The sequence below is a fragment of the Anser brachyrhynchus genome (genome assembly GCF_964034855.1).
Source record: "Anser brachyrhynchus genome assembly, chromosome: 3".
Taxonomy (NCBI): domain Eukaryota; kingdom Metazoa; phylum Chordata; class Aves; order Anseriformes; family Anatidae; genus Anser; species Anser brachyrhynchus.
In genome coordinates this window covers 5,686,970-5,708,003 of record NC_137696.1, presented here as the reverse complement: position 1 = coordinate 5,708,003, position 21,034 = coordinate 5,686,970, and the positions used below count along the sequence as shown (strand labels likewise).

The 21,034-nt window shown below is 39.3% G+C and overlaps 1 protein-coding gene and 1 long non-coding RNA gene across 3 annotated transcripts in view; both read left to right on the top strand.

Annotated features, from left to right (window-relative positions):
- LOC308192235 overlaps positions 1-10,934 on the top strand; it is a 73,974-nt gene extending 63,040 nt beyond the window's left edge. The window contains exon 7 of one of the 2 annotated variants that reach the window (XR_013948666.1): positions 10,863-10,934. This is a non-coding gene — a long non-coding RNA (uncharacterized lncRNA). The remainder of the gene's footprint in view (positions 1-10,862) is intronic. The other variant, XR_013948667.1, reaches the window with a different exon arrangement.
- Positions 10,935-10,961: 27 nt separating this feature from the next.
- Positions 10,962-21,034, top strand: part of PLCB4 (phospholipase C beta 4) — a 126,801-nt gene continuing 116,728 nt past the window's right edge. Inside the window, exon 1 of the mRNA XM_080586765.1 lies at positions 10,962-17,433. Within this exon, the coding sequence (XP_080442891.1) occupies positions 17,400-17,433 (34 nt within the window). The 5' untranslated portion in view covers positions 10,962-17,399. The remainder of the gene's footprint in view (positions 17,434-21,034) is intronic.

Genomic DNA, 21,034 nt, shown 5'->3' with positions numbered 1-21,034 from the left:
ATGATTTTGTTCTTTTTGTAAATAATATTTTTTAGGCCTTTTTTATTTTTTCACGACTAGCCTCATGGAAGTGAGGTCAATCATAGGCTTAAATGTACGCATTTCTGTCAAGGCCTTTCTCTGTTAAAATGTGACTTCTCTGCAACTTCCAAATAGTCTTTCTAGAATTAAATAATTGTATAAGGCTTGATGTTGGCAATACAGAATATATATTCAGAATACTTCAATACAGAATGCTTTGGACCAATCTTTTTTTTTTTATAAGATGACAGTTGAAGTACCTGGCTTTTTGGACTTTTGTGATACTGGATAATTTTACATGGCACTGCATTGATGTCCTTATGATATTTGCTTATATAGAGATTTTCATGGGAAATGATAGCGTACAGCATGATAGAATATCCTGAGTTGGGAGGGACCTGCAAGGATCATGGAGACCAACTCCTGGCTCCACACAGGACCACCCCAAAACCAGACCCTATGTCTGAGAGCATTGTCCAAATTCTTCTTAAACTCTGGCAGCTCAGTGCCATGCCCACTGCCCTGGGGAACCTGTCCCAGTGCCTGGCCACCCTCTGGGTGCAGAACCTTTTCCTAACACCCAGCCGGACCCTCCCCTGTCCCAGCTCCATGCTGTTCCCTCGGGTCCTGTCGCTGTCACCAGAGAGCAGAGCTCAGCACCTGCCCCTCCGCTCCCCTCGGGAGGAAACATTGATCCATGCGGGTTTTTTTTGTGGCATTTTACTGGTAATCATTATAAGATGAAACAGGGTTAGCATAAAATTTGAGTAAGACTTGATTCATACATTTAAATGAATTAGAGCATTTAGTTGCTGAGTGACAAGCCATCATTTTAGTAGTGAACTTAGAGTTCTTTACCAAAACCATCCTATTAAATGAAATGCAAATCGTAAGTGTTTATATCATATAGCCCAACTACTTGCGTGAAGGGTATATGTTTGGGGCTCTGCAAGTTTGCGTATTTCCTTTGTAGTTCTTTGTTGTTGTTTTTTTTTTTAGTGTTGTAATATATTTGTATATGCACTCAACTGATTCTCTAAATACATGAAACTGAAAATGTTATCATAGTTTAGCTTTTATTGTTGATGCTGAAAATGTTTAACTTGATGTTCTGAAGAATGGACCTTTTCTTCTCCAGTTGTATATTAAATGTCTGTATATGTTTTCATTCCGTTCCAGACAGGATCATTTGACCATAGTGACATCATGTACTTTTGTGATTGTTCATGAAATCCTACTCAAATAAGAAGCTTCCAGTGCTGAAATCATTACCATTCCAGTGACGTGAAAAAATGTTTAAAGCTCTTTGATCTCATATAGCTTCCAAAGGGAATGGCTTTTAAAGTGGGAAACATGGCAGAAGTTCAGTGAGAGATCCATGAGCACTGTATTATTACAGATGCATCTTATACGGACTAGCTTAAAAATATAAAAAATATAAATAGGTCAGCATTATGTTCCCATATGTGCACAAGTTCAAATAGTTATCTCATGGGAATGGTGACCCATCAGTCATTGGGCCAGTACGAAACTTTAGTGAACTTCAGTTGAAGAAATACTGTTGTGAACAAACCATTGCAGCAGTGTTTATTTTATTTTATTTTTTAAGTCTCACAGAGTCTCATTCACATGAATACATTCAGAGATGCAAATACTCAGATGCTCAAGGAATCTAGAATAGACAACTTTTTTTGAAACTGTCTGGAATTTCCATAGAAATCAATGTTTTGTTGCATTAGGAAGGTCTTACTTTGAGTGGTGGTTATCAGTTGGACGACTTCTTTCTAAGAAGTCTGCTGTATTTGACTTGGCAACATTGTTGGGTCTGCAGAGGGATTTTTCCCTGTGCCCAGCCTAGGCATAGGGATTGAAAACAAATTGTCACAGTTGTTCATATTTGGTCTGAGATTTTCACAGGAGTCCTCAAGTTCCTTGTGCTGTTTTGCCAGAGGTGGCCTGGTGATGGGGTTGACAGTGCTGAAAACTACTGTTAACAGCCATTATGTGGACTTCTGGGGGAGTGAAGTCCTGTCTCAGAGCGTGGGGGAGCCACTTGAGATCCATCCCTAAGTGACCCTCACAGATTGCCCGTCCCAGCAGTACCCTAGCCTTGTCTCAAAAGGAATAATCATTGAATGTAAATTAAATATGATTCTCACGTGCTTCATCTTGCTGCTCCTGATTGAAATAATAGCTCCCCTGTTATTTCTGGTTGAAATGTTAATGAACGTGTAGTTACGACAGATTCCTTTTTGAGACAGTATACATTGCATAGTTGAAATCAGTGGCCCTCCTTGTTTACAGAAACTGGGTATATATGTCAAAGTGACGTATCGTATTAAAGCCATAGTGCACGACAGGTTAAAAGAGAAGAACTGGAGAGAGAAAAAGATTAGGTGGTGATAGGCTTCATTATTAGACAGTAAAATGAAAATTTAGAGAATATCATTGCCTTAAAAGATGCAGTAGGCAAGTAAAACCTCGGCTTATAGATTGTTACTGTATCTCTTTTGAGCATTTACTGTATAAACTTGAATTACTTGAGACTTTCTGTATTACAGCTTTCTTGAAGATAAATGTGATATACTAGATACCCGACCATAGATGGCGTTCCTGCGGCAGACATGGCATTTGCCCTGGGAAGCTCTCATACAGGCTGCTGAGTAGGGATGGCACCTTCTAGACCTGTCAATAAACCAGCCACAGGGAAGTCAGTATATGGCCTTTCCACAAAACATGAGTTACGTGCTACTGCGGAATAAAAATCAGGATATGGCTGCATTGTGGTGAGGCCTTGACAATTGGTTCAGGTTTTGGATCATTTGAGTTCAAACCAATTGAGGCCCCATTGAGCAAGCGGTTGCAGAGTTGCGGCCTTATGCTGAAGAAATCTGAAGGAGTCATAATTTGTAAAAATGCGTATGTTGACAAGACCAAAGGCAGTGTTCCACTAAGAGCTTCTGTTCATGCATTAGAAATATTAATCTAATTTGATTCATAATAATAATAAAGCCACTTGTGTCACTGAAATCTACAGTCAGTATCTGGAAGTGAATAAATACCATTATATAAATATGGAAGTGGGTGTAAGGCTGAAGGATTAAAAACGCACCATTGTTGAGATTTTTCTGGTCAAAAATAACACAAATCTGGCTTGTGCAAATGATATGTGGAAATTTAAGATAATCATTTAATTTGATCTCTATGAGACAAAACAAAAGCAAAGAATGAATAGAAAAATTGAAGATAGAATTCCATTGGAAAAATACAGATAGTTACTCCTTAACTTCATTATCTTTCACATAAGAAGGAATTGTGTTTCCTTCAGTCTTCTTTAAAAAAACAGTCTTCTGGTATACCCTTAGGGGGGAAAACCAAACAAAAACCAACCGTGAAGTACAGTATATATGGAAGTCATGATAGATTCTCTGTTTCTATAACCACGAGGCTAGAATGGACACTTACAACTCTCCAAAATACCTCATTATGCTCCAAGCAAGTTATAATGACAGTCAGTGTATTCTTTTTTCATTCAAATCAGTAGCAAAAGGATATGTAGAAGAAAATCTTGTTTTATTCTGACCTAGTAAGAAAAAGGAAATAGAAATATCAAAAGAAAGACTAGATGCAAAATGTGCTGCTTTTTTGGGATGGTAGTACTTTGCTGTGACTTTACGCTGTCCTAACTTCTTTAAACTGTCAAACTGCCACCTTCTGAAAATCCTCAAATCATTTTGCAGCCAGAAAGGGGCCACCTTTTTCTGTTTTCAAGTTTAATCCTTTAGAACACAAAGTGAAAATTTGGGGAATCATCATTCGGTATTTCTGCTTAATTAATTTCATTGCAGTCCTTCACAGAATTGTGCTAATCAGAGCACCTAGATCTTCAGTGAATATAAACATATATTTTAAATGGTTTTATTTCTACTGGCTGCCATCTATCTAGAGTTTAGCACTTCATTTCTATTTCACATGTGTATTTTCTCCCTTCAGGCACAAAATATTTGTCTATTTACAAGAAATCTCCACTTGTGGGGATTTACTTATGGTGTGGCTGCTCTGTAGAGGCACTTTTGTATCACTCCTGAGTCACTGCTGAAGGAATCATTGCTGTCTCCAGTAACAAATGATGGGTTTCATCAAGCTGAATTAGGCAGTTACTGCTGTGATGAAAATATTTTTGTGGCTTTTTCTCTCTGGTCCTGCCACATCCTGTCTTACGGAAGGTTCTTTACTTTCTGTGGCAACTGTGGGCTTCTGTTTGCCCAGTCTGCAAACCTTTGTAATTGAGTATGAGGGGGTGTTGGCATTTTTCTTGAAATGGCCTTGTGGTTTTGAAGGTCTTCCTCTTTTTAAATTTCAATTGTTATAAAGTGAATGCAATAAATAATATCAAAGACTCAGTACAGTGCTGTAGGAAAGAGGAGTGATGTGCAGCTATCATTTCAAGGCAGAATGAGCTCCCATGAACTCCTAACACTTGAGGCTTCAGGACAAACTTGTTGCTGGGTGTTTTGAGAAGATGTATAGATTTAAAACTTGAATCTTTTTGGAGAGGCATGTGAGGGAGTTTGATGCCAAAAACAGATAACCAAAAACATCCCCAGAATCCAAGGACCTTCTGTGGAGCAGAGGGGTGTGACCTTGGGCTCCCAGGATTAGCGTTGTGCCTGTTGCTGCAGAAGCAGTGGGGTAATACATAAGCTTCTCTCACTGCTGTGGTCTTGCCCAATTTACATTCTTGCAGTGATCTCCAGAGTGGGTTTGCACAGCTGATACTGGCACCAGGCAGTTGGGCAAGAGCATTTGAGCAAGCAGAGTGCTCAGGTGGCCAAGAAGGCCAACAGCATCCTGGCTTGTATAAGAAGCAGTGTGGCCAGCAGGTCTAGGGAAGTGATTGTCCCCCTGTACTCGACTCTGGTGAGGCCGCACCTCGAGTACTGTGTTCAGTTTTGGGCCCCTCGCTACAAGAAGGACATGGAGGTGCTCGAGCGAGTCCAGAGAAGGGCGACCAAGCTGGTGAGGGGTCTGGAGAACAAGTCTTACGAGGAGCGGCTGAGGGAGCTGGGATTGTTTAGCCTGGAGAAGAGGAGGCTCAGGGGTGACCTTATCGCTCTCTATAGGTACCTTAAAGGAGGCTGTAGCGAGGTAGGGGTTGGTTTATTCTCCCACGTACCTGGTGACAGGACGAGGGGGAATGGGCTAAAGTTGCGCCAGGGGAGGTTTAGGTTGGTTATTAGGAAGAACTTCTTTACTGAAAGGGTTGTTAGGCATTGGAATGGACTGCCCAGGGAAGTGGTTGAGTCACCATCCCTGGAGGTCTTTAAGAGACGTTTAGATGTAGAGCTTAGTGATATGGTTTAGTGGAGGACTGGTTAGTGTTAGGTCAGAGGTTGGACTAGGTGATCTTGGAGGTCTCTTCCAACCTAGACGATTCTGTGATTCTATGATTTACTGGAAGTGCTGGCTTTCAATAGCAACAGTGTGCAGGCAGGTGCTTACTACATGCTTTGTATTTTCAGGTGAAAAGGCTGCACACAGGCGAATAGTCTGAGCCTTCAGCTGAAGTTAGTGTGAGGGGAGACCAAGCTAAAAGCAGAGCTAAGTGCATCTGTTCCAGAAGAGTTGTCTCCCTCTGCCCTTTAACAGTGCTCTCTTTACCCCAGTTCGGGAACCTCTGTTTATTGACATTGGTGCAGTTTTCTCTGTTGACTAATGTAAGCCCGGGATTTCACACTAGGGGTATAACAGCGGGTAAGTCACTGGTTATGGTACATATGTACATCAGCACTAACAGAAAGATCCCTGACTCAGTAGTGAAGTAGCAGTTGCAAAGTCCAGCAAACAGTTAAGAGTTTTAGTTCATTTTCCATGTGTTGCTCTAGCTGTGGCACATTACTGTATGCTGGTTCTTAAAATCTCATCATTTTGAATACCATCTGTCTTCCCCACATCCATTTGGACATGATTTTTACTGCTCCTGTTACAACTCTCTGTAGAAGTCAATGTTCTTTACTATTGTAAAGCAGCTTGAAATCACAGCCCTTAAATCCTTTAAAACTTTAATCCCTAGTTCCAGGATTTTGTAAAATGCCAACTGCTGTTAGCATGCTACAATTAAAGAGCACACACAAGGCGGCACTGAAGAAAAACATGAATGCCTCTGGCCAGCATGAAATAGGAATGTGAGGATGCAGGTCCATGTTTTATTGCTTTGGGTGTAAAGTTTTTTGTTTTTTTTTTTTAATAATTCCTACTCAGAGTCTGATGTTTTTTTCTCCTTATTCCACTGTTACTTAGTATTGCCTCAACTGTGCTCATGCATCTGTTTGTCAATCCAAACTGTAACCCTAATCAGTGAACTAAGTTTAGAAAATAAGGAAAAAAGAATGTAGGAAGGAAGGATAGAGGTAGGGTTTTGTGATTTGTTGTTTTCTCCTAAAATTATTCAAGTCTCACAAACAGCGGCACGGACACAACAGATGAGTAGGACAGCAGTAGACTGCCAATTTACATAATTCTGCACGAAAGATGGTAGGAACCCCTTAAGGTGGCTTTGCCGTTAGGAAACTAGTGGTCACCTTAGATTGCACCTGGTGACAATGCAGTCTCCCTAAAATAAGTATCGGTGTTCCTTGTGTAATTCCTGTGTTCTTTGTATAATGATCTTTGCATAATGTTCTTTGTATGTGTTATGAAGGGTTTAGAGGAAGCTCATCTCTCTCTTATTTAGGATTTGTGAACTTGGATAGACAAACCCCCTTCTATCCCTACTTGCTTGTTACAGGGTTTTTAGGAATTTTTATAAGAATGTGGCTTCTACTAGGTGCCAAATTTAGGCAAACTTGATTGTGTGTGTTTATCAGCTTGATCTTCCCAGAAGTACTTCACTGTCATTAGAAACTATCAAGACCAGTATTCTTCAAGAAAAGAAAATAGCACTGCCATTCCCTTCCCCTCCTTACTCCATGCCTATCCAGCAGTGTTGTTGTGAATGTTGGCTTTCTTATTAATCTTCCAAATCGTCTAGCAGTCCTTCTGTTATGGCAGAAATTACTGCTCTGCCTGGAATTCTACTGCAGTACTTCCAATCACTTTTTTTTTCTTCAACAACAGTAACATTTCAATTGTTAGCATACTGTACAGCTGACTAGCTACGCTGGGGACCAGAAAGATTTTGTATTGTTGGCTTTGGCAGTTGTTAGATCTAAACATTATTTTTACTGTGTTCTCTTTTATAATGATCGAATGCTTGAGTTTGTAGAAACAAACAGAAAATGTTTGCTATTCTAACCTCCCCTGCCTCCCCTTTGGGTGACTGTTCCTGGTCATGTATTAGCAGTGCCATTCACTTTGAGTAGGTGGATAGCTGTGTGTCTAACCCCTTTCTTGTTGTCTCTTCATTGATCAAGTCTTCGGGAGCAAGGTTCACTGGGCGCAGAGAGAGATGCAGAGGCCCTGCAGTGGGAAGCAGGACATCTCAGCAGGCAGCTGTGCATTTGCTCATCATGGATTTTGTTTGTGTGTGCAGATGTTCGGGCTCTGTGCTTGTAAGGGTGTTGCAGTTAGGGACAGCATGTGGCAGGGGCAATTGTCGTCTGTGTGCTGAATGAGTTTCAGTGCCGTTTGTATGTTTGCTGTGATGCTGATTTAGGGAGGGGGGGTAGGAGGAGGAATAACATGTAAAAATGTTTTAAATAATAAAGGACTTAACCAACCCTGTCATGCTGTACTTTATATCTAACTATATGTGACCATGAAGTAGCAAATAATTAGCATGGATGTCAGTAGTCTGAAGGGCCCCAGAACAATTCTGTGGCTTCCCCTGTGTCTGGAAATGACTTGGTTGAGTACTGGCAAGCATGATATTAATCAGTAGGCTACAGCATGGTGATTTATAAATTATGTAACATGATTTAAAGCTCAGCTTCACAAAAATAAGAGAAATGGATTGTTTGATGTACAGCAGGCTGGCTGTGTGACTGTGGACCCATTTATGTACAAAATGAAACCTGTCCTGTACTCCCACTCTGTTATTGTTGATCAAGTTAATCATATACTTCAATTTATTTTCCTGTAGCTCTGCACATAATTCCCATTTGACAGGCCATCTGACAGCTTGTTGAACTAGGCCCCACACTGCAGTTAGCACCATGTGACACGGTTAGGCCTCAGTGACACCCCTGTGAATTGTTTATAAATATTGCCAATCAGGTGCTTATATTTAACACATTTGTTTCTTTTTTACCTGAAGAAACAAGATTTGTAGGAGCAGATGATATTTTTTATCAGGCTAACTGATGAGATCTGCAAACAAGCTTTTGAACACAGGCTCTTTTCCAGGTCTCTGGAAAAGTAGGCCTGGTAATGCCAATTTGATCATCTGTGTGTTCTGGCCACCAGATTACTTGTGGAATTGGGGTAGTGGTAAGGTTTCCTCATGGAATGAAGGATTAAAGATTATATGTCATCTCCCTATTTTTGGTTCTTCTCACAGCGCTTCGCTTCTGGGGTCTTTCTTCAGTGAGAGAGGCTAGTAGTTCCATTTTTGTGCCTCAGTTGCATACAAGCATGAGCATGCTGCTTTTGGAGAGTGTGCACAGAAGAATCAGATGTTAAAATGTGTCAATGTGTCGTAGGAATGGTTGTTAGAACCCTGACAGGGAAAGTTTTTCTTACCCTTGACAGGCTCACTGTACATTGTTCAATAAAGGAATCCATTTTATACAGGACTAGGTGTTTATTTTTTTCCCTTGTTTCTGTTTACAGAAAAGTTTCAGATAAAATTTCCAATTCCATCTGGAGTTATTAGTGTTGTCCGGCTTTGTTTTGGGTCTGGAGTGGAGCCTGCGTTGCTGCAGTCTGTTTATAGACTTTCTTATGGTGATGGTGTGATACCAGTGGTCTCTGCAGATCTTTTAAAATATCCTTAGTGTTTGTTACCCTCTACCTCAAAGTATTACTTGCATCTTTCCAGAGGTAAACAGACTTCATCGTAAATAATTATTTTTAATAGATCTCAGAAAATAGTATGAAATTCTCATCTGTGCTTCTATGAAAAAAATCAGAAGGTATTAGCATGCAGTGTAGACTGCAAAGCATGAAGAATGTGTACAACCCCTCCATGCAGTTGTTAAATCAGATCAAGAGTTTGCATTTGCTTAGTGCTTGGCTAATCCTGGCACTTGGTTGACAGCAAGCTGGCTGGGATTTAACTTGCACTAGGCATGGACAATGTTTGCTTATTTAAGGGCAGGAAAAAGAAGCTACAGGTTGTTTCAACTCCTTCTGCTAATGTGGTATGGCTATCATATGCATATCAAACAGCTCTTGTGGATTGTTTAATGACTTAACATGAAGATGGGGTTTTAAGTTTGGATTTTTCAGAGTTGCTATTTTAACTCATCCCCTTAAAAGTTAGATTTTTCTCTTATCTCACAGCTCCATCTACTGTTGGCGCACTTTGTTAAATTCAGTTTCCCCTATCCATCTTCATTTTTTTCTTAAATTCACACATACAGTTAAAAGCTGCTTTTGCACTCTTTCTCTACAGGGCCTCCTTTGTCCTTCTTGGTCTCACATAAATTCCTTTGCTACTTCCCTCTTTCCCAAAAGTAAGTGCTGTGAGCACCATCATGATGCTTCTCTGACTGATAATTTTAGGTGTTAAGCAGTTCTGTTAATCTGGTCTCTTTGGGTCACGGTCTGAAGAATGGAGTGTCATGCATTTAGTCTAATATCTGTTATAAAAAAGTTTCTTATCCATGCACACATCTGATTCTTCCCCAGATTCTTAATATGTCACGTTCCTGTTGTCTTGATAAATGTTTTGACTTGTCTTGATAAAATGGAGTCCTACTTCGCTCATGCCAATTTGAAATGGCTCCACAGTTTTTACCCTGTTTCTTTGACGGTGCCATTGCCCTGTTTGCGTCCTCCTGTCTTGGACATCAAACATCAACTACTCTTTTGTGCTTTCAGGGCTCTTTACCATGATTCTCAATGGTTTTCACCTCTGTTCTGTTTCTGTAATAAGAAATACACCCTCACCACTGAGCAGTCCAGGACCCAAGCCTTCATTGCTCACTTCTTACATTCTCAACTCAAGACCTGTTTATACTCTGATTTTTTGCTTCTTCTTGCAGCAAATGGTACTACCTTAACATCTGACAAGCTACATCATTTATCCTTCTTCAGTTCATCATAGAAAATCTCTTTTCTTTGAAAATACTGCTGTTTCAAGACCCCTGTGTGACCAGTATTATCTTAATTCCAATGCTTTACCCCTTTAGTTTAGCTATGTGTGCTATCAACTTTTCCCATGAGCTGTTTAGGACACAGAATGTCTTTGGTTCTGTTTTGGTACAATGCTACACAAAATAGTGTGTGGTGTATGATTGGGGCTCCATAACTTTATGTTGCTCATCTAAGGAACACATGAAACGCAAACAATGAAAATCAGCTAGCGTTTATTCTGGAAGGTATAAATGTGGCAGCACTGTTCAGCTGCTCCTTTGTGATGATTATTAATCATTCAGGATGCTTTATGAATTTTAAAAACTGACCTGGCACAGTGCAGTGGGGAATGGCATACTTCATCCAGAGCTTCCAGCACTACCAGCCATAACTTATCTTTTTCTATGCAAAGACACATAGCAAAAACTTTCCAATGAAAGATTTAGGTGTCATAACTGAATCCTGTTCTTAATTAAAAAAAAAAAAAATTATCTTGATACTGTATGTTTGTGAACTGTGGGAGGGGTGTGTTTTTACCTATCGTGAGATTTGGTAGATGACACCAGGTTTTATATTGAACTTCTTTTTGTTTTATTGCTTCACAGAAGGAAGAGTTTCCCAGCACATCAGCCTAATTAGGCTACTGTTTTTCCATCCGGTCCAGAGCTACTTTGTAAGTTACTTGTTTACAAACTAGAAATTATAAGTGGAATGGAATTTGCAAATTCTATTCCAATTCTATTCCTTGTGCCCTCCTTCCTCTCTTTCTGTCTCTGAGTTTAAGCTTTCAGTCCACTATTGTATCGCTCTTTTAATCAATTCCCTATAGATTAACAAGTGTATGACTTGGTTTCACATACATTATCCCATAATTAGTAAAAATAAAAGTGATTATGAGTATGAGAGAACAGGGAGGCTGTTACTTTAGCAGTTAATTTCTGGGTTTTATGTGTTTCACAGTGGTATTGGCTTATAATACTTTAAAATCACAGCCTACTGCCAGCTTTATTGTGTTTTTCTGGGGAGTGACTATAGCATGTGGGCTATGGGCTGTTGCCACTGGAAAACTAGTGACTGGTAAATTCTGAGGTAGCTGATAGTAGCAGTATTTCCACAAAAAGAGCCTGCTTACTTTGAGAGGAAGTAGTCGGGGATTATTACCATGTAGACGACCAACTTGTGAAGAGGAACTTCATGAAGTAGCAGGTGGAAACACATTTCTGTATAGCAGGGCTGCCCAAGCAGCTAATGGGATTCCAGAAGCACTCCCAGATTGCAGGTCACCATAACAAAACTATAACGTAGGTTTGGCACTTGCCTAGCTTTTGTTTGGTTCATAGTAACCTCTGTCTCATTACAAAATAAAGCCAACAAAAAGATCAGCTAGATGTTCCATCTAGTTCTTGCTCTTTCGAAATAGGAGACATCTTCATGATGAAATTTTGAGCTCTGTTGCTATGTGTGAGTGTCATGCAATACTGGCAACAATTGAAGCTGCTGCAGTGCACAGCATACAGATTAATAAGAAATACTGGATATGTGTCCTAATTTGAGAGAGAGTTTTTTTTTGTTTTTTTTTTTTTGTTTTTTACATCCAGTCTTTTATTATATAGGTCAACAGCTATCTGAGATTTCAAGCCCAATGGAATCCCTTTCCTTCAGTCATAGGAGTTGTCTGTAATCAGCATTACTCAGTTTGTTGCTACCTTACTCTGGCTCTTACAGCTTGCTCACTTTAGGAGGTATAGGTTAGAGTGTAATGCCAAAATTTTTCACCGTAGAGGATATGATATGTTGTACACATTTTAGGATCCCGTTAGGTTCACTCTGGGAGATGTAAATGACTATTCCTCCAGACAACTTCTTGTGATGCACCCAAATGTCTCGCTCCTTAAAGCATATCTGTTTATCATGGGAGCCCACTGCTGTGCTCTCTTAAGTAATCTATTAAATCCTTCTGGAAAAATTAGGATGATGTTCCAGTGATGAACTGTGAAACACTGTGGAGCAGACAGTGTACTTATATCCTGTGGTCTGATGGTTCATTATCACCAGGGGCTCTGGATCACCAAAGCAAATCTCACTGTAAATACTGGAGAAAGTTTGAATCTTTCTCTCTTCTATCAGTACCGGGCAGACAAATTTGTGCATACCAACAGTGAAGAAAAAGGGAGGACTATTTGGTACAGGCATTACTCAGACTTGCCTTTTTAATCCATAGACTTGTTTCAACTCTAGGCCAAACAACTCAGCATTTTCTGATCTAATGTCCACGGAAAATATGGAGCTGGGAATATACCAAAGGGTATTGCTCTTTTTTTTTTTTCCTCTTTGCTGTTGGATATGATTCAAGTATCACTGTTAATGCTTAAACTGAATCTGTTCATGTTGTTATAAAGCTTAAATAAGTGATAGGGATAGTTGAAAAATGGTATCTTTTTCCTGGGAATACAGCTAGTGCTAGGCAGAGCTTACTAGTACAAACTTGGGAAATTGTGGGTGGATGTTGTATTCCCAAAGGGTGAAATAGTTGACAATAGCATGGCAACTGACAAACAGCAACAGAAGTTTCTTTTGGCATTCATATGGGTTGGAGTGAATACATGCTGTTCAGAAATCAAGTGGATAATGAAGTATTGGGCTACGGTAGAACAGTATCCAGGCTCAGTTCAGAAAGCTTTTGTATTGTTAGCTTCAGGCGTCGTTTGGTGCATGGGTATATATTTCCTAAATGAAAATGTGTGTCTTTATTGAAATTTCAAAATACCAAACGTGATCAGGTTATGTTAGGGCTTACCTTTAAATTAGTGTTATTTAAGAAGTATAAACCAGTATTTCAGTATCTATTATAGGTGTTATTCTATTTATCTAAAAACAAACAAGCTGTAGCATCTAAGTCCAGTGCTAGATCTCCAACAAAAGATTCTGTGCTCTATGAGGGTTTATCTTAATCAACTGTTTGTATTCTGTAATTAAGCCTTATGATGGTTTTACTGGCTTTGAATATTTTGTGTGTAGCTCAGAAGCCTGTTTGAACCTTTCTCAGAATTATACTTTTTTTTTTTTTTGCTGCAAGACTGAAAGTTTAAAAACCTGCATGTGAGATCCTTGCAATAAGGCAGCAATTAGTAAACTTTCTTTTATGTAAGTACACGAGTGCACAATGGTTGAGATCTGTTTAGTGCAGAAGTTTGCTGAAAATATTGGAAAAGAGAGCTTGTATCCAATGAGCATTTTTTTTAAAAAATAGGGAATGTTTAAAACATTTCTTTTCATCTGTTGCTATGTCTGGTGCTTCCTGAATTATAAAATGACATGGTGGCTTTACAACAATTAACAAACTCCTTGCATTGATATGCCCTTGGTGCTTCAGTGTGAGTTGCCTGGCAATGTCAGGCTGCCAATACAGACAGAGCTTTTGTCTTGGAAGGATATGTATGTCACCTTTCTATCAGATGTTACCTCATTTGGTCCTAAATCCACTCCATAAATGCTTAGAAGTTCAGTAGTCTTCTGTGTATTTTCTTTTCTTTTTCTCCTTGCAACTTCTCTTTGTTACAGTTAATTGTTTGAAGACCAGCATGCCGCATTTTATTGTGGTCAGGATGAGTAACAAAAGCAACCAGGGCATGCGGTTTGTTACAAAAACTTGAGTAGCCCTTTGTGAAATTTAGCATTAGTTGCTACAAAAAAAAAAAATTACTTGCCCTTTCTTTCTGTTTATCAAGTGTATCATACCTTGATGTTCTGTGCTACAGGCAGTGTTTTGTATTCTTTTTGCAGAGCTGTTGAAGTCTAAATGTTTCATAAAAGCCTCATGGGGAGCAGGAGCCAAGCAATTTCTCCTTCATGCTAGTAGCAGGGTTATTAAGGCTTCATAACTTCTTACTGTCAGAGGTAGGAGCAGGGGAAAAGAAGGTGGGCTAGATTTGCAGAATTAGGGAAAACAAATGAACAAAAAACAGAACAGAAAACAAAAACACAAGCAGCAATTTGTTGCTGTAATTCTAATCTAATTTACTGAGTCATTGTTCTGGCTGAAAGGTTTTGTGTTTTCATGTTGCACTATGTTTCGATGGTTCTGAAGCCGTCATAAAAATGAAGGGAAACCTGGAGGAAAAAACACAGAGACAGGCGTAAGCAGCAATCCCACTGCTGTCCCTCCTCAGATATCCATACCTAGGTTCCAAGGGTGGAGGTTTAGTCAGAGCTAGCAGATTAGATTATATATCTGGTAGCATGGGTTTGTGTTATTTAGAGCTTGTTCTTATGAAGGTAATAAATAGATTATACAAACTCATGAAAGAAATGCCCACCAAGGAAAACATTTAACATAAAAATGCTGCCTGTGGCTAAAAGATTTGGGGCACCAAAATACAGAAGAATGTTCTGAGAAAAGTGTAGTTATACACCTGGTGTGATCAGATATGTTCCCCTAGGTATCACCTCACAGCCACCATTGGTGGTAAAATCTTTATTAGGCCTTGTATGATCGTTGTATTATTGGGTGCACACGTCTTTAATAGTTAAATCCAGTGGTTCATTGATTCTCTTCAGAAATTAAAAAAATAAAAATAAATGCACAGATATATCCTTAGCAAGTGTAAGGCACAACATACACCAGACTACAGGGGACTCCTAGAGGGAGCAAAAGGCATTTCTGTCTGGCATTTGCTTTCCTCTGCTCCCATGTTGGACAAGCTCTGTTTGTTGCCATCCTGTGGACTCTGTCCCTGTAATCAGTAGTGAGCACAAAGATAGGGGTGTATATTTGGTCCCTCCACAGAGAGAAAAAGGTAAGAGCTGATTGTGCCCCCTCAAGATCCATGCTTGTAAAACTGGCATCATTCAGTCCTAATGTTTTGGTGAATTCACTCCCGCTCAGCACTTTAGTCATAAAGATTGCACTATGCAGGTGCCCTGTTATTTCTTCTTGTTAGTTGGAGGAAGGACAAATCTAGAGAGCATGTGGCTTTGGGCACCTTAGGTAATAGCTGGAGATCACAGTCCAGCAAGATGTTCATCAGATGTATACCTCTCATCCTCTTCTGTGTTTCCCTGGTAAAAGAGTAGGTACGCAAAGGGCCTGACATTTATGCAGCAGGCAGAGAACTTGTTTGATGATTAAATGAAGCTTGTGCGGAGCCAAGTGCTAGCAATGACTATACCCCACCATTCAAAGAGCTATGGTCAAGACCTCTGTGATCTGTCAGATTGATTTCCTATAATACACAACAATGCTACTATTTGGTGGCATGTTTGTATCCCCTCTGAATTGACGTGGACCTCTCTGTACAGACACTGTTGGTCTCTAGTGGGTCTCCAAGCACTTAGGTGCTTACCCTTAAGTACTTAGGTACTTAACAAATGAACTCATAAATTCAGATGGTTACAACATACACGTTAAATTAAAGGTATCAGTCAGTCATCTATCAAGTTCAGCCCTTTCTGTCTAGAGCACTTCTCCAAGCTGCTGAGGTACAAAAAAACAAACAGAACAACAACAAACATCCAAATCCACAGACCTGACTGTATAGCGTAGATATTATTAGCAGTCGGTGGTGTTGCTTGAGTTAGTGAGCCTTTAACAACTTGGTCTTAAGATATTTCTGTTGTACCATAATACTGTAGTATATAAAACCCAGCTATATAGAGAGCCCCAGGATTTCATTGGGTTTGAAAGAAGACAAATACACTACAGAAGACATTTGCCGTCCAGAACTGAAATAAACTATGATCAAGGAATGACTTGGAAGAGTTAAAATTGGGACGGTCAGACCTAAGGAAGTAAGGGTGTGGTTTTCTGGAAATGCCTAAGTACTTGCAGCTGTAAGTGGAGGTGCCTCATTTTAGGATTGAATCCTGTAATTTTCTGCGTGCTTGTTCAGACTGTTGAAAATGAATGAAATAAGTAGAAATCCTTATATGCCAATTTAGTTTTTTTCTCTTGTTTTCTTTTGCAAGTCTCTCTTTTCTTTCACATCTCACAGAAAAAATTATATGGCAATTTGTTTAATTATCCTTGGAAATTCATAACAATGACCGATTTACATTCAAGAAAGCAAGTTTATTTAGTGCAGGAACTATGCAAGGCTCAAAACTCTTCAAGATTTTTCTCAATTTTGGTCCCTGAGAAGTCCGATTATTTCTGTATGTGTATAACACATACTGCCTGTATGTATACAAATGCATATTTTCTTCATAGAAACAATTTGTGTACGTGGCTTCTTGCCAAGAGAACAGCTTTCGTGACACTTAGTGTATCTGCTTGTCTCAGTCTGTCAGTTTAACTCGTTAGAAAACATTTGCAGAGGACTTGTTTGTAGGTAAAACATCTGAGTAACACTTTGACCCTGTGCTGGGGACATTAGTCGTGGAGGCTGGCAGTGTTAGCATGGAGAAGGAGAAAGAAAAACCCAACACAAGCCATCTGGTTGCACTCCATTTAATGCAGGCATTTCCCTGATGACCCCCCCAAAGTAAATACTAATAAATGTTTTTAGAAAGTTATCTTTGCTCTACACTGCTCTCTGCTTGTAGAGAGAAATGCTGTGGAAAATAGCATGCTCTGCAAATCTGCTATGCAGATATACAAGTGGATTTTCAGGAGGTTAGTCTTCTAGTTTTTATCATCTTTTAACCTTCAGTAAAGACATATCTTTCGTTGTTTTTTTCATTTGTTTTCAGTCTGCATCTTACTCTAGAAGTAGGAGATCTTTGAATCTATCTTGGACTCAGCTGGAAAAATGTTTCAACTTTTGCATGTTCTGATTATCAGGAATGAAAGCTTTATTTCATAGCGGCCACGGGAATTGTAACTCTTCAGTTGTGCTCACTGGTGAAAATGTACAGCCAAAAATATGAGATATAAGATCTTTTGCTGGACTACTTATGAGTTGATCTGGGATGACAGAGCCTATTTCAGGCCAGCAGTCATTCTAAGGTTTCCATGGAGATTAATGATGTCAGAGGAGCAACATCTGAGTGCAGTTTGCTAAAAAGCAAGGCTATATTATGCTATAGTGGAGAAGTGTTGTCTTTTGTATTTTTGTAAACTCACAGACTAGTAGAGCACGTTTTCCTGGTGGATTGCAATTTGGTTTTGATTTGTGTTGACTCTCAGCTGAAGTAATGCTTCTGCGATGTGGTTGTTTTCCTGCACTTCACCTCAGTGCTGTAAGTGATGATTTCAGACTCTGAGATTGTACTATCTCATATACCATCTGTTTTAGCTTTGATTGCTGTTCTCTTTGCTTGCATATTTTGTGTATTCTCATATTATCTTATTGAACTGTCTGGCGTTTTCTGCTTGCACTGAATTGCATGTCTTAAGGGTGATGCCTAGGTTTCCCTGTGAGTATATTTGCAATGCATGAGCACCAAAATTAGAGTATTTTACTGCTCTTGAGTTTTCTGAAACTTAGAAGCTGCCATGAAAGATAGTAGGAGTAAGAGGGGGAAAAGTGGCAGAGGGAGAAAATACAAAAGTTATAAGCCTAATGCAGACATAATTTAAAGCTAAAATTTGACCCTTTAGAATTTGAATGCTGTTACCATTGCCTGAAGTCTTATATAGATTAAAATGTCACTCTGCTGTGGAGAGGTTACTGACAAGGAACCATGCATTAATAGTGGAGACATAACATTTTCTTATGGGGGACTTGTGAAGGGAGGGAGTCGGAGATCTCAAGGTACCTTGGGACCACTGAAATTCCTGAATAGCCATTCCCGAGTGGGAAGCAGGCCATGCAAGCAGTGCCGATTCCTCATTTTTGCTTAGCTGTCCCAGTTCCATAGCTGTGGCTTTGGTGTGGGTTATTTGAGGGGTTCTTGTAGTTAATGTTACCAAAAAAAAAAAAAAAAAAGGCAAGCATTACTTAAATTTGGCCTTTTTTCAGACTTTAACAGAAAATGGGGAAGAAAAGACTTAAAAAAAAAAAAAAAGTCTTAAGATTTTATGCTTAAGTTTAATTCAGTTTTATTACTAAGCCACCTGTTGCTTCTATAAGTGTTACTTATATAACGGTGCTTGCGCATACATGCACACATACTGAGACACAATCAGAAAACAGTCACGATGGCAAACAATGTCACATCTCTACTTTGCCTGTTTTTTTTTTTCCAGAAGATTATTCAATAGAGAACAGTCTGTTCCTGAATTTGTACAGTGCTTCAGTCACCATACTTACATCTTGTTTCTTAACTGTAGTTGTAACAGAAATATCTTCTGCGTAGCAGGGAAACACCAGACTATGTAAACTTGCTTTTATGACTTGCACAGATTAGCAAAACATACTCATTTTTTAGAGAATTTATTTCTTAGAAAGCAAAGTGACAAGGTACCTCAGAGCTCAGATCCTTTTACGACTGAGTTCAGCAGAAAAGGAATTTCTTACCTCCCCCCGCCATTGGCCAGCTTCTAAGTTCCTAAAGTGCAAAGCTTACACAGCAGGAGAGTGGTCTACTCTCATACAGACCAACTGACAGCTCCTCCTGAAAATTGGGACCTGTTAATACATTCCACATGTTCTGTCCCATTTTTTTCAAATTGATTATTTTGAAAAGCTAAGTAAACCTATCTTTATTTTGCAGGAAATGTTTGGTGCCATTAGGCAGCAATGCTGTTGAAAAGTACAGAGCTGGAACAGCTTTTGATAATGTCCTCTGAGAAATGGCCAATTGCTGTACAAGTGATACGAACAGGACTGTTTGTTCTCACTGGGTGCTGAGCACTTGAAAATTCAGGCACTTCACTCATGAGCCTAAAAAGGAGTGAAATTCTCTTGAAGCCTTAAGTATTGAGCAGCTTTGAAAATCTGGCTCTCTTTGTGTACTATGATGTGTTACATGACTCTTCGTACAGTAAAGCAGTTATAAGTGTCTGACCATTACCCAGAGGGCTCAAGTTTTCATTTATTTCTTGACCTAAAAAAGGGAAAATCCTGTTCTGAGATAATGTCCTGTGCAGCAATATAGTGGGTTACTGAGTTTCATACTTGGATAGCAGGAGTTACCACGATGTGGGAAGTGAAGCCTGGGTGAAGCAGCTACAGGCTGTAGTCTTGTTATTTCCTGCAAAAGATTAAGGTTTAATGAAATGTTCTGTAATCCATAACGGTGTTGAAGCACCTTTGTGATTGGTAAATGGACTGAGGATCTGTGGAGTAGAGGAAAGTTATGGAAAAAGAATATTGTTCCATATGTTTTTAAGTACATTCCTTTAGGAGAATAATTTTTCACATCTACTGAGTCATGCAGATGGTTGCATAATTGATTGACATTTTATATGTGAGTATCCTCCCATCCATCTAAATTCCTCCCTTCACACAATGCCTTTTTACTCAGTTCTGTTACTAGCATACCATGTTTGGCAATGTTTTGGTATGCAGAGTTTACTTGACCAAATACAAAGTTTATTCAAATAAAAATCAAAGAGAAATTAAATCAAATATGAAGTCGTTGCCTGACAAACACAGAGATAGGAATCCCTATGCCTGCAGCAGAACATAGCATCTTTTAGAATATTGCTGCTTTTTAGTATTTTGCTGTAAAAAAAAGAATAGTCTGATGTCTGTTTCCACCTCCTTGTACTCTCATGACCTGCCAACATTTCTCTTCTCTTTGCCTGTTATGCCGGTGGCTTTGGCAGTGAAAGAGCCTTGTATAGGTACTGACCTCTGTACCTCTACTGGTGGGCTGTCCAGTATTGTGAGGCACCTCACCTCGTGGGAGTCCCTGAGCTTAGACAGAAAGAGAAGAAAGAGGAAAGTTTCTCCTGACCAGGCTGACCAAGTCCTTCAATGTCTGAGGGTTTTTTGGGTTTTTGTTTTGTTTTGTTTTTGGAATTAATTTCCCTTTTCCCCAAGAAGCAAGAAGGATTTCTTGCACAGGAACTTACAAAACTGGTATTTAAAAGGTAGATGCATAAAGCACAGACTAGAAAGGAACATCAAACAGTCTGAATTAAGCTGTAGCCACATCAGATCTTGGTTGGCAGGAATTAGGAGGGGCTCTAATTGTGTAGGAATGACAGCTAGGACTTACAGAGTTGGATGTCTCACATGAACAGTCCTAAACACGAAGATCATAATTTCTCTTTTTCAATTTAGAGGCATGAATGCTGTGCCCTTCAAGCCCAGCATTTATGTATGAAAGTAGACATTTTTAAGAGCAAATAGCTCTGCAAATAGCTGCATGGCTGACTAGTTGTTTATTCTCAGCACGATTGTCTGCATGCAGAGTCTTGCAGGTGCAGCCAACACTTGAACATTTTTCCCATGCTCTTTGGCCATTGCGTCCTTTAGGACAGGGCCCTGAAAGTTGATATCTGATACTCTGTTTTGTTAATTTTGGTATGCCACTGTAATAGTGTTTGTTTGCTGCTTGGCTTCTCAGTTTTAGGATCAAATAACTCACTTAGTCCAAGATTTTCATATTGCCTACATCATGAAAGATCCAAAAATTAAAAAGTCACCTGTTATTTACATACCCTTAAGAAAGTAGCATTTTTAATTAAATAGTGCTTGGTTTGTGTTTTGATGTAGTGGCATCAAAAAGACTTGATGTGTTAACATGCTCTTCAATTTATAAATGGGTGTTGTGCTTCTGTGTTTAAAAAAAAAAAAGTAAAAGGGTTACTATTTAGAATTTGTTCGGTACTAGGTGTCTTGATAGTACTCTAACATATACAGAACCAGAATGAACAGTCCTTGGCTCTTACAGTTTGTACTCAATAAGGTGGTTGAAGTTGTGTTGAGTCAGTTATGTCCATTTCTCC